This window comes from Mercenaria mercenaria, chromosome 11, assembly GCF_021730395.1.
Source record: "Mercenaria mercenaria strain notata chromosome 11, MADL_Memer_1, whole genome shotgun sequence".
NCBI lineage: Eukaryota > Metazoa > Mollusca > Bivalvia > Venerida > Veneridae > Mercenaria > Mercenaria mercenaria.
Window position 1 is genome coordinate 63,588,088 of NC_069371.1, and position 13,187 is coordinate 63,601,274.

A 13,187-nucleotide genomic window follows, 5' to 3' on the forward strand; every position below is an offset into this window, starting at 1 on the left:
AATAAATTGTAGATGTATTTTATTATCGCAGTATATGTAAATACTAAATTATGTCCTGTAAATACAGATAAATTCGAAAATGCGCATTAATTGCAAAGACGAAAGCCGCAGTGAAAATGAAAGAAAGAAATGCACAGCAGTATAATATATTGATTTCTTTAATGGAAACATGTCTTCAGCGTATGTGAAATTATAAAAGAAATAACATACTAAATAGTAACTTATGTTTACATTGGTATATTCCTTTCGTAAATTGGTCATGTCGATTGCAATCTACTCTACTTTAAAATTGTGCATTATGATATTGTTGAAAATTACAAATGGCCGCCGACTTTTTGTTAAGTGTGAATTTTGAACGGCGAATATTGTTACATGTTCAGCTCCTGACTAGGTTTTGACTTGAGTACCCGAAATGTGTATTATTGCTTCAGATTTGCTACTTTATTTTTAATGATACTGTTTACTTGGGCATGTTGATATTTCCTCCTTATCAACATATTTTTCATTATTTCCAGTCTCCTAGTGATTTATTGTTGTTGATTAATAAGACTTAATGTATACTTTTAGTCATGTTCTGGTATTCAGCATATTTTCTGAAAGTTTAGACCATCAAATTTGGGTAAATATTAGACTGGACATTTCTTTAGATTTCCCCAATTTTCAGAAACTGGCCGTTTTACAAGAATCTTAAGGACGATACTGCGAGAAAATTTCACATATGATCTGACGTCATTTACATGTACAAAATAATATAAGCTAAATCGGCAACTTAAGTTTGAAAAAAATAATACATTCGATATAGCTAAATCATTTTACTGACGATAAAAATATCAGAAACAACACTACTGTTTGGTTTTTATTAGGTTTAACGACATTTTTATTGTTAGAGAGGTACATAAAACATATCTTCATTTCTGATCCTATTTTGCTGGAGTTTGAAAATATGATAAGTTAAAATATATCGCATTTGATTACTTGATTTGCAGATTTTAGAACATACACATTATCATATGCATGTGACATTTCTAAGGCAACCCCACTACACGTACCACTAACGTCATTATGACGCTATCATAACAAACTTCCAATCAGGCCAGTACTCCGCGTTACCACTATCCGTGATACGTGTGCATGTTCGTATCTGGTCACGATTGCGGATGTCCATGAACTGCTATTAATTACATCTATCCTTGTACTTAGAACTTTTAGCAATTTGTGACAAGACTGCGTCCCGAACAGTACCCTTCGAAACAACATCAGAGTCGTTCAATCAGCTATTGACCGCGATGACATATCATCAGAGAGAGATCTAGAGAGAGAGAGAGGGAGAGAGAGAGAGAGAAGGTTGGGGGTTACAGAACTTCGAACATCGGTGGTATTAAATAATTTCTTATATAATTATATAATAATTTTGACTTTTATATTGAATTATTTACGAGGGTTTATCCAGATTTTTGCAAACATTGCTGAAAGGGACGTGGGGGATGTTACCCTATCTATGGCTCTACTGTATTTGAAAAATTGAAAATTGATTTGTTAAAAGGGACGTGGGGGATGTTACCCTATCTATGGCTCTATTGTATTTGAATAATGAAAAGTAATTTTGTGAAAAGGGACGTGGGGGGATGTTACCCTATCTATGGCTCTACTGTATTTGAAAAATTGAAAATCGATTTTGTTAAAAGAGATGTGGGGGAATGTTACCCTATCTATGGCTCTATTGTATTTGAATAATGAAAAGTGATTTTGTGAAAAGGGACGTGGGGGGATGTTACCCTATCTATGGCTCTACTGTATTTGAAAAATTGAAAATTCGTTTTGATTTTGTGAAAAGGGACGTGGGGGGATGTTACCCTATCTATGGCTCTACTGTATGTGTTATATATCTGTATAATCATTTTTCAATATCACCCCAAAAAAAGGACAAATGGAATTTCCTTTTTTATTCTGGAAAGCCTTATACATAGTTGCTTACAGGATACAGTTACATTTGGGAATCTAACCTTGAAAGTTTTATGAACACTTTGTTACTTCATATCTAGTGGTTGAGAAGCAGCCAAGAAGATATTTGTTCCTAAATCATAATACAGACCAGTTCAAAGTGGTTACGTGTAAGTCTTCTGTTATGTGGTGACATTCACCCATGCCCAGGTCCAACATCCAGCCAGGAACACACCGGCGATAACAAATTTAACATATTTAAGAAGAGAGGCCTTCACTTTATTCACCTGAACATCCGTAGTTTACTTCCGAAAATTGATGAAGTTCGACTTATTGCAAGAAATTCAAATGCATCTAACTGACTGAAACTTGGCTAGACCAGTCTATTTTCGACTCTGAGGTATTGATCGACAACTATATTATTCAACGAGGAGACAGAAACCGTCACGGGGGAGGAGTGTGTATATATATCCACAAGGACATTGCTTTTAACGTCAGGGATGATCTCGTACACGATGAACTTGAAGCTTGTTTTATCGACATTTTACTTCCTAAAACGAAACCTATATTGTGTGGAGTGCTTTATAGACCACCAAAACAGCTACACTTTTATCAGATTTTAGAATATGTGTTTTTATCATGCTCATCTTTTAATACAGTCGAATCAGTGTTTTTAGGCGATTTTAATATAAATGTTTCTGCCACCCACAGATGTCCTTTGCTTACTGAATTTAAATCATTTTGTGATATGTTTAGCATTACTCAAATAGTAAAGAACTTTACCAGAATATCTACTACAACATCTACAACCATAGTCCTTATTTTAGTTTTGGATCCAAATAAAATTTCCCAGAGTGGAGTAATTGACTGTTGTGTCAGTGACCATATGATAACATACAGTACTAGAAAGGTTCTTCGTGATTTTGTAGGAAAGCACAATACAGTACCTGTTCGTTCGTTAAAAAATTATGATAAAGATAGTTTTCAACAGTCTTTGTTAGGATCTGACTGGACCTCAGTTTTATTTTGTGATAATGTTAATCAAGCTTGGGAAAATTTTAAATCTATTTTTATTGCTACTATAGATAGTTTTGCTCCTGTAAAATCAGTTCGTATTAAACAACGAACAGAAGTATGGATAGATTCCGAAGTTTTACATGCATTAAGGATAGAGGTAAGGCCTTTTACCCATTTAAAAGAAATAAATGTGAAGAAACATTGAACCATTTTAGAGCAATGCGAAATAAAGCTAATTCTGTTATTTTAAATGCAAAAAAAAAATTATTTGAAAACTTCCATTGAAAACAATAAGTCAGGCTCAAAATCTCTGTGGAAAAGTCTTAAAAACCTAGGGTTACCTAACAAGAAAAGCCAGTGCACTAGTAACACTGGGTTGAATATTGATGGTGAAGTCTGTTTTGATAAGTTGAAAATTGCTGAAAAGTTCAATTCTTTTTACACTACTGTTGCAGACAAGCTTGTTAGTAAACTTCCAAAAATAACAAATAAGTTTGGAAGAATTTTTGTTCGTAACTTTTATTCATCTATGGGCGTTAGACCTGATATGTTCTCATTTGGCATTGTGCCAGAAAGCAAAGGTTTTACTTACATTAACAATCACTCCACAAATAAAGCTACATGCTTAGATGGGATTCCTTCACGTTTTATTAAGTATTCAGCTTCCATAATGTCTGGGCCACTCACCCATATAATTAACTTGTCAATTATTCAAGGCGTGGTGCCAGATGACCTCAAGTCCGCTCGGGTAGTTCCTTTATTCAAGAAAAATGACAAGACTGATGTTGGAAATTACTGTCCCGTCTCAATACTAAGTATTGTGTCTAAAGTTCTTGAACGTGTAATTTATGACCAACTGGACGCTTATCTTGTGCAAAATAGTGTTTTATATCAGTTTCAATCAGGTTTTAGGCGTGGATTCTCCACTGATACCTGCCTTATTCACTTGACAGATTTCATCCGTCTTCAGATGGATAAAAGTCATCTTGTTGGCATGATTCTACTTGATTTACAGAAGGCGTTCCATACCGTCAACCATTCAATTTTCTTTTGATGAAATTAAAGGCGATACGTCTTAATAACCCTTCTGTAACCTGGTTTTCCTCATATCTCACAGATATGCACCAGTTAGTTGATATTTCTGGTATTATGTCTTCAAAGGCAAATATTACCTGTGGTGTACCACAAAGGCCATTTGGCCCCTTGCTGTTTTTAATTTATGTCCGTAACATGTCAGCAGTAATAAAAAATAAGTTATTACTATATGCAGATGATTCTGCAATTCTTATTTCAGCCAAACGTAAGTCAGATATTGAAAGGCTTCTCAGTCAGGATTTGCAAAGTGTTAGTCAGTGGCTTGTTGGTAACAAACTTTCCCTGCACCTTGGAAAAACTGAGTCCATACTTTTTGGGTCTAAGCAAAGGTTAAAATCTAACTCACAACTCGATATTTCCTGCAATGGTCAAACGATTGCTAGCAAGTCATCTGTCAAATATCTTGGAGCTACCATAGATCAAAGTTTAATTTTTGAATTCATGGCTAGGGCGATTATACAAAGGGCCAATGCTAGGTTGAAATTTTTATACAGAAAGAGTGGATTTCTCACTCACCCGCCTGCTTAGCTCAGTAGGTAGAGCGTCGGTCTACGGATCGCGGGGTCGTGAGTTCGATCCTCGGGTGGGGCGTATGTTCTCCGTGACTATTTGATAAACGACATTGTGTCTGAAATCATTAGTCCTCACCTCTGATTCATGTGGGGAAGTTGGCAGTTACTTGCGGAGAACAGGTCTGTACTGGTACAGAATCCAGGAACACTGGTTAGGTTAACTGCCCGCCGTTACATGACTGAAATACTGTTGAAAAACGGCATTAAACCCAAAACAAACAAACAAACAAACACTCAGCACACAAAACGACTTTTGGTTATGTCCCTTATACAGTGCCATTTGGACTATGCCTCGTCTGCCTGGTTTAAAAGCTAAACTGAAGAGCTAAAACACAAGTTACAGGTTACTCAAAACAAACTAGTCAGATTTGTTTTAAATCTTCATCCTAGGCCACACATTGATAAAGAACATTTTAAAAAACTTAACTGGCTTCCAGTGTCTAGCAGAGTCAATCAGAATATTCTATGTCATGTTTTTAAAATTAATATTAACCAAGCTCCATCCTATATGGGGGAACATTTTATTCCAGTTAACCATGTGCACAATTATCCTACCAGATTCAGAGTTAATGTCAGCTCTAGAAAGGACTTCGGACACTATCATATGCTTCTAGCCTACATTTTGAAGGCAAAATTCCCATTAAGTATTTAAACAATACCCAAATCGTTTCGAGTCAATGATAAATCAATGTGTTAGTTAACTTATTACAGCAGAAACTGGTTTGTATCTGTTCCTATCAAGATGTTTTTCTTATTTTATCTAGGTCAGGGTATATTTTCTTGGAAAAATAAAATGTTTAATTTCCGTAAAGATATAATGTCATCACTTTACTGAAGTTTTAAAAATATGAATTCCAGTCCAATAAAGTGACAAAATCATTTTATTTAAGGAAAAAATAACACTTTACAATTAAAATCCTATAAATAAATAAAAAATAGAACGATTTTTTTGCAAACAACCTGTACTTGATTTATCTATACACTGTTCGTAATGTAAAGTTATTGATGCATTACATGTGTATGCATGTATAAGTGACCGGTCAGTTTTATTACAGTGGTTCAGGTAGTTATTTAAGTACATGTACATGTCTGTATAGTTCTGTTATAAGTGATGGCAGATAGTTGTGTGCTGCATAACATTAATACTAAGAAAAGGCAGTCATCTTATCAAGGCCGTAGGGTTGGTTCATGTTTGGGATAAGTACCAGGGGCATAGATAACATTTGACCCCGCCATGAGAAAACCAACAGATGGCATATATAAATACGGCTAGACACGAAAACAAATTAAAAGGTCCAGCCGAGTTTCAGACGGATTTTTTCTGCAGCGACCTGGATACATTTTTATCATATGTTTAAGGCAAATCAGCCGAACCATGAGAAAACCAACATAGTGCAATTGCGACCAGCATGGATCCAGACCAGCTTGCGCATCTGCGCAGAATAGTCAGTATCCATGCTGTTCGCTAACAGTTGGTCTAATTCCGATAAGCTTTGAAAGTGAACAGCATGGATCCTGACCAGACTGCGCAGATGCGCAGACTAGTCTGGAACCATGCTGGTCGCAAAGCCACTATGTTTTGTTTTCTGATGGCACGTCTCATTTGGCTTAAACATGTAATAAAAATGTACTCAGGTCGCTGCATAAAAAATCCACCTGAAACTTGGCTGGATCTTTCAGTTCGTTTTCGCATCTAGCCGTATTTATATATGCCATCTGCATGGAAAGCTACTTGACACATCACGTTCGTGGCATCACACTGAATGTGAAAACCGTCACTGATATGACCTGCCATGAAGCTACTGTTCTTGACCTACATGTATGCATCACAGGCATATCAATCAGAAATGAAAAACATATAAGAAATACAAAAAATAATAAAAACAAAATGGAAAACAAATTACATCCTCATCGTTAATGGCATGTGCGTCGTGAGTGTGTGTGTGTGTTGGGGGGGGGGGGGGGGGAAGGGGCATGCAGAAGATTACCTGGTGTGTTGCAAGTATGTTAAAGCATATATTTGTCAATCTACTGCAACAAACAACCAGGATAAACCAATGAAAATTTAACCCAACGAATAATAATGAATTCACAGTATTTGCTTCTTTCGTTACTTTACATATATAAAATGCGTACCCTTTCAAACATTTGTATAGTATTTGAGTTACAAACAGATGTAAAAGTATGTGACTATCAATTTATTAAAAATGAATATAAAAAGTATTGGTTACTTTACATTTGGGAACACCCTGTAGTTATTTTTTTTTTTTTAAAGTACTGTTCCACCCCTTGCAGCAACACAATAGTCACAGAAAATGTGTATAATTATTATATACATATGCTGGCCAAATATGGTTTTGATGCACGGTTGGGAACAATGTTGTATAAAGCAAAACACTTTTTATATCTATATAACAGGGTACGTAATTCTATTTAGAACAAAAATCACTGTTCTTTGAAACAAATATTGAACATTTGACTTTAAGAAATAATCGCAAATATGTATTTTGATGGCATATGTAAATAAATACTTATTTCTTAGTAGTTTATTTTTCACTCTTGGAGTAGGCAAATTCATATAGAAAGTGCCCGAAGTCCTTTAATTACTAATGGAGATATACCATTTTCCGATAATAAGCGTTTTGCAATTCAAAAAGGTAAAGGTTTTGAAAAAAAAAAAAACTCTTTTGCATACATTGGCTGTACCTTGTGGAACAGTTTGCCTCAGTATTGGAGGGACTGCACATCTTTGTCGAGTTTCAAACTAAAACTGAGGGAGCACATGTTTTATGTAATGTAAAGTTGTTTTATTTTTTACGTTTTTAATGTAGAAGTATCATTTCTAAGTTTCAGAATAACTATTGTATACTATTGATAGGTTTATTTCCTGCTTTGGTTAGCGGAGCACTGCGCGTTCTGCTAGTCTTAAATTTCATTCTAGTCAATTTTGGTTTAGTCATGGCATTTTTATATATTTTTATGAGGTAATTAATTTGCAACCTCATTTGTAGCTACATTTTTTTATTACTAATTTATTGTTAAATTAACCTTGAAGATTTTCAATATAAATCCTCTAGTTGTCATTTTTTGCAATGATTGCTTGATATTACCCAGGTTTCAATATTTTTGTGATAAGTTTGAGACTTTCTTGTTTGCCTGTGAGATGTCTTCCTATGTCATACCCTATTATATGCCAGGGGCCACAATGGAAATAAGGGATTCTTCCAGCTCTTTTTTGTGTCTCCGTGGCCGAGTGGTTAAGGCCACTGATTTCGAACCACTCACCGACGTTGGTTCGAGCTTCGCTACCGCTCTGGGCGTTGAATTCTTCATGTGAGGAAGCCATCCTGTTTGATTACGGCAGGTCATTGGTTCTACCCAGGAGACCGTCTGTGACGAAATAATGCACGACAGGGCACTTCGGTTCTTCCTCCACCATCAAAAACTGGACAGTCGCCATAATACCTAAAATTGTGTCCGTTTGACGTTTAAACCAACTAAAAAAACAAAATCAACATTTTCCAATGTATCATATTTTATATTGACAGAACTTTGGAAAGTTGTGAACAGTGCTAGTAATATGGGGGTGCATGATATCATATCCACTGTCGAAGTAACAAAGTAACAAACTCTAGTGTCAGACTTTAAGCTAGATTCTGTCGCATGTTTAATAAATCATTACATTTTTTTCTACCATAAACTTAAAACAATTTTATAATTTGTTTTTTTTTTTTATTGTTTTTTGTTTTCTTTGGTACTCAAGTTGGTCCTCAAGTTATTGTTTTCAGAATGGACTGTGAGAGATGTTGCACTTCCCATTACCACTCATGAACAGACTCATTCAAACCGAGGCTTTGTTGCACCCTATGTCTTTTTACAGATTTCATTGTTTATTTTGCACCATAATTATTATATATATATAACCACATGTTACATTGACAGGACTGTGGGCAGTTGTGAACAATGCTGGTATTTTGGGTGGAATTGGGTCGATTAAACTTCACACAAGACAGGACTACGAAAACACTCTTGCTGTAAATCTATACGGCGTTATCATGGTAACAAAAGCATGTATGCCATTAGTTCTGAAGGAAAAAGGGCGTTTCGTTAATACAGCAAGTGTTTTGGGAAGAATCGCATTCTTAAACTCGTCATACGCCATTTCCAAATACGGCGTAGAGGCATTTTCTGATGTCCTTAGGTAAATATCTATCACATTGTCGCGTACATTTTGACATAACAGTTGATAAGGAAATGAGAAGTGACTTTCTGTGAAAAAATTCAGGTTGTTTCAGCTCATGAACATAATAATATTTGATAAGTTCTGTGTTTATCCCATGCCTAATCATGTATTAGCAAAGTCTGGACTAATGGTTACTTTTAAAAAGTTCGGCAACATGTACATACTCATAATGTCAGTATTCTGCCATTGTTTCAGTAACATACAATTCGACATTCGACATACACTGTCTACTCTACACGTCAGCCGAACGGAAGTAGCAGTTACTTTCATGATAATTCTTCATGTCGGCCAGTTTCAAGACTTATGGTACCGTATTTTACGGAAAATAGGCCGCTGCACCGTATTGGCCGCAGCCGTATATTTTAACTATATCAGAAATAAAATTTAACGTATAGCCCGCTCCGGCATATTAGCCTCGGCCTATACACCACTAAGCGGCTAACATAACCATGTCGTATAAAAACTGTCCTCGATAAATAGTCATTGAAATCGGTTGTATTTTTAAGTTATTACACTTTTTAATCTGTCAGATGCAGTGTACATTGTCCATTCTGTACTTTTAACATGATTTGATTGACTTTCAAAATGCAAGTGAAAAATAAAAAATGTTGCATAGGCCGCATGAAAGGCCCATTTAGAAAAAATAAATTGACGTATAGGCCACTTCGACGTATAGGACGCACCCCTGAAAATTTCACTTTTTTAAACGTATAGGCCGCGGCCTATTGTCAGGAAAATACGGTACATTACCACATCTATCCTGAGACAGTGTACGCTTGTGTGCAAAAGCATGTTGATACTGTTCTGCAAAATATACTTCCTGTGTCTTTAAGAAAGTTTTATATCAGTGATGCCGTTACGTATCTAAATGGAAATGAAATAAGAACACGTCTCTGCGAATCTAGGAAACACTTTCCTTCTTTCCAATACTAGTATATTTATTTACTGTTCCGCACATAAAAGTTTGAGTTTGTAAATGCCATAGTGATTTCAAATGTTTTGTTTTGTCCCCATAAAGACGAGAGCTTTATAGAACAGGTGTAAAGGTACAGATTATCGAGCCTGGTGCTTTCACAACGTCAATTTGGGGAACTGCGAGACGGTTGGCTGAACAGAAGGCAGCGGGCTTGAATTTACCAGCCGAAGTCAGGTCGCAACTTCCTGATGATGCCTTAGCCCAACGTGAGTTCTTTGTATGACTTTGTCCTTATCATTCGTACAGACTAGTGTGTATTTGAGGTTTCATTACATTAAACTATACACAAAAGCAGATTGTGGTAATATAATTGAGAATAGCGAACATTTAGCCTGATATATGTCTATAATTTTGAATACAACAACTTCAAACAGATAAATATACCCCCGTTTAGGTTTTAAAATATCATCATATTGCTCTGTCCTCCCGCAATCCTGCTGTTTAGCATATTTAATGAGCGGGGTCGCGAGTCGAAGGACAAAATGGCACAAGTAAGTCAGCATGGTAGGTTCTTTATAAAGTGAAATAACAAGCAGTCATACTTGTTTTTCTTTTCCGATTTATAAAAAACAAACAAATTGATAATGTATTGTTTGTGTTGGACCTTTTAATTGTACTTAGGTTGTACTTCAAAAAATAAAGACGTAGTATCCAGTGAAATTTGTGTCAGAATATTTGTGTTGGCTAGATGTATATTAAGCCCATTATATGAAGTAGTAACAAATCTCCGTCTAGATTTTAAATTGGTTATTATAATACTTTAAGTCACTGATTTATTTAAAATGTTCAGATAACCTTATCTGTTTGTAAACAGATACATGTATTTAAATGACTTTGAGCTTTTAACTAAAATATATATATTGGCAGATATGAGTATGTGCTATGTCAAGTGCCAATGTGTAGTTTGCTACGTTTTAGTGGTAGAACAATCGTTTCATTACATCTTTTAGTCACAAGACCATTTGAAATGATAGAGGAAACAGGATCAACAAAACTTCATCTTGTTGTAGATGCCTATTGCCATGCCATCACAGCTAAATTCCCGAAAAAGAGGTATTAATAACATTTTTATTTTAATTCGACAAACTATAATAACCACTAATTTAAAACAAAGAAGTCTAGGAGTCTTAAAAAGTCATAAATTACATATGCAGAATAACATTTACAGTTGAGCGCTGCTTTGGGAAATTGGCTGAGATCCGGATCATTGCACATCCATATTGTTAGTTTATCCCTGTATGTTCGTACTGTTCGCTAATCAATTTCAAGTGACATTCCTGCAGGACGCTGGTCGCGTTAGTTGTCTTTCGCATACACTTTCACTAAGGCAGCAGCATGTAAGAGATGATAAGTTGCCTTGTGATCCAGCTGATGTAAAATGTGTTTTAGAAAGAAATTCAGGAGATGACACCTTTATAAGCATTTGCCTTCAAGTCTGATGTGTTTTTATACATTTAAAAATATTGTATTTCTGATGTGTTACTTGTTCATTGTAAAGGTACAAGTAAAAGTTTACTGGTAACTGAAGGTTATTTTAACCCTCTAAAGACTTGTTCTTTAAGGTAATTACCTCAAGCTTCATTATGTTTACTTTGGTCTACACACTACCATCCATTTTTCAAAATGTTGGTTTGTATTATTTTAATATCGAAAAGCTTCAGCTATTTGTTCATTTATCTGCGGTGCATTTAAGCACGAATATTGATTAACCTGAGGTATGTATAAAATGATGGCTTTCTTATCTTTAACATGTTCCATAAATTTTGTCTATACAGTGCCATGAATACTTTCATACCCCATACATACTTAACCTTTAGCCTGCTGGCGGCAAGTAAGTCTGCCTTTGCGACCAGAGCAGACCAAGCTGATCATGGTCGGCACTGTTTGCTATTCATTCAGTAAATTTTCGGTGAACACCCCGTCGAATAAATAAATGGTACTGCCCAAAAAGAATGATGGACTATTCGATTTTAGATATTTAACAGTGTAAAGGTTAAGACAGCCGATAAAATAGACGATCGTATGTATGTATGTCAACTGTCCCAAATTGTGCAAGAATGTGGATCTATTTATATTGTCGATAACGTGTCATCTAGAATATTGCTTTCGAAATCATATATTGTTGCCGCAATTTCTAACTTTTATGTCTGTCTGAACAATTTTCTGATACATCATTTAACCTCCCAGCATTTGATACTATACTTTCCGCTGTATGCATTTCTATGTACATACTATGGTATTTTTATTCGGTCATATAAGCTTCAGATTTTCAATCATTTTGTTTACATATTTTGTAGATACCAGGTCGGAAATGATGCAAAGTACTTTTACTGGTTGTTGTGGAATCTTCCGGAATGTATAAGCGATTTCTATATAGATTGGCTTGGGGCTAACTCGATTTAGAGTCTCATTACATCTATAAATATACAGATGGACATCATATGTTTTTGTTGTTGGTCTTCTTCTGTTATTCTGTTTAATTTAATCAGCATATGTATTCGTTTACTCTATTTACGTATCAAGTATATATGATAACTTTTGATCAAACTCGAATAGGTTAACATCGTAAGTAGTAACGGGCTGGTCGAAAGAAGGAGGGGGACTCCATGACCGAGTTGTTAAGCTCACTGACGTCATTCATTTGCCACTCTCCTATGTGGGTTCGAGCATCACTCTTGGGCGTTGAATTCTTCCAAAGGTCGTATCGTATGTCGCGTGTCGCGGGTTTGGGTGAGGGTCGACGCGCGACAATTCCAAACGATACATAAAATATCTTGTGTTTGAAAAATTCTACAATTATTTGAAGTTAATAAAAAACATGGACATTTTACGTACGGAAAAGTACGGAAATACAGCTTTTTATCTTACCCTTTCACCGGTAGACCGGCGACATGCGATACGACATTATGAAAATGTCGCTTCGTATTGTCGAATGTCACTTCGCGTGTCGTGTATCGTTTGGAATTGTCGCGCGTCGATCCTCACCCAAACCCGCGACACGCGACATACGATACGACATTTGGAAAATGTCGCTTCGCGTTGTCGAGCGTCGTTTGTGATTATCGCCTGTCGTTTGATAATGTCGCCGTCGCGTTTGCAGGGTCGACACACGACAACGCGAAGTTACATCGCGACATTAAGAAGTGACATAGCGACAATGCGATACGACGCTCGACAACGCGAAGTGACATCGCGATAGTGGTAAAACTTTTGTTGGTATTAACCAGTATGCTATCATCTACCTTCAAGCAAGATGAACATTTACAGTGAAATTAAAGTGCACGTCTACAGTAGAAATTATTAATTGAGCCGCGCCGTGAGAAAATCAATATAGTGGGTTTGC

The 13,187-nt window shown here is 35.9% G+C and overlaps 1 protein-coding gene across 1 annotated transcript; it reads left to right on the top strand.

Moving 5' to 3' along the window:
- Window positions 1–8,200: 8,200 nt before the first annotated feature.
- Window positions 8,201–12,539, top strand: LOC123531767 (17-beta-hydroxysteroid dehydrogenase type 6-like). The gene is made up of 4 exons (XM_053518311.1): window positions 8,201–8,826; window positions 9,887–10,050; window positions 10,795–10,897; window positions 12,142–12,539. The coding sequence occupies exons 1-4, from the start codon at window positions 8,681–8,683 to the stop codon at window positions 12,245–12,247; spliced, it is 519 nt and encodes a 172-aa protein (XP_053374286.1). The 5' UTR covers window positions 8,201–8,680; the 3' UTR covers window positions 12,248–12,539.
- Window positions 12,540–13,187: the final 648 nt, after the last annotated feature.

Coding starts and splice junctions, on each gene's coding strand:
- LOC123531767 (XM_053518311.1), top strand. CDS start 8,681: ATGGTAACAAAAGCATGTATGCCATTAGTTCTGAAGGAAAAAGGGCGT. Junction 8,827..9,886: donor GCATTTTCTGATGTCCTTAG/GTAAATATCTAT, acceptor GTCCCCATAAAG/ACGAGAGCTTTATAGAACAG. Junction 10,898..12,141: donor GCTAAATTCCCGAAAAAGAG/GTATTAATAACA, acceptor CATATTTTGTAG/ATACCAGGTCGGAAATGATG.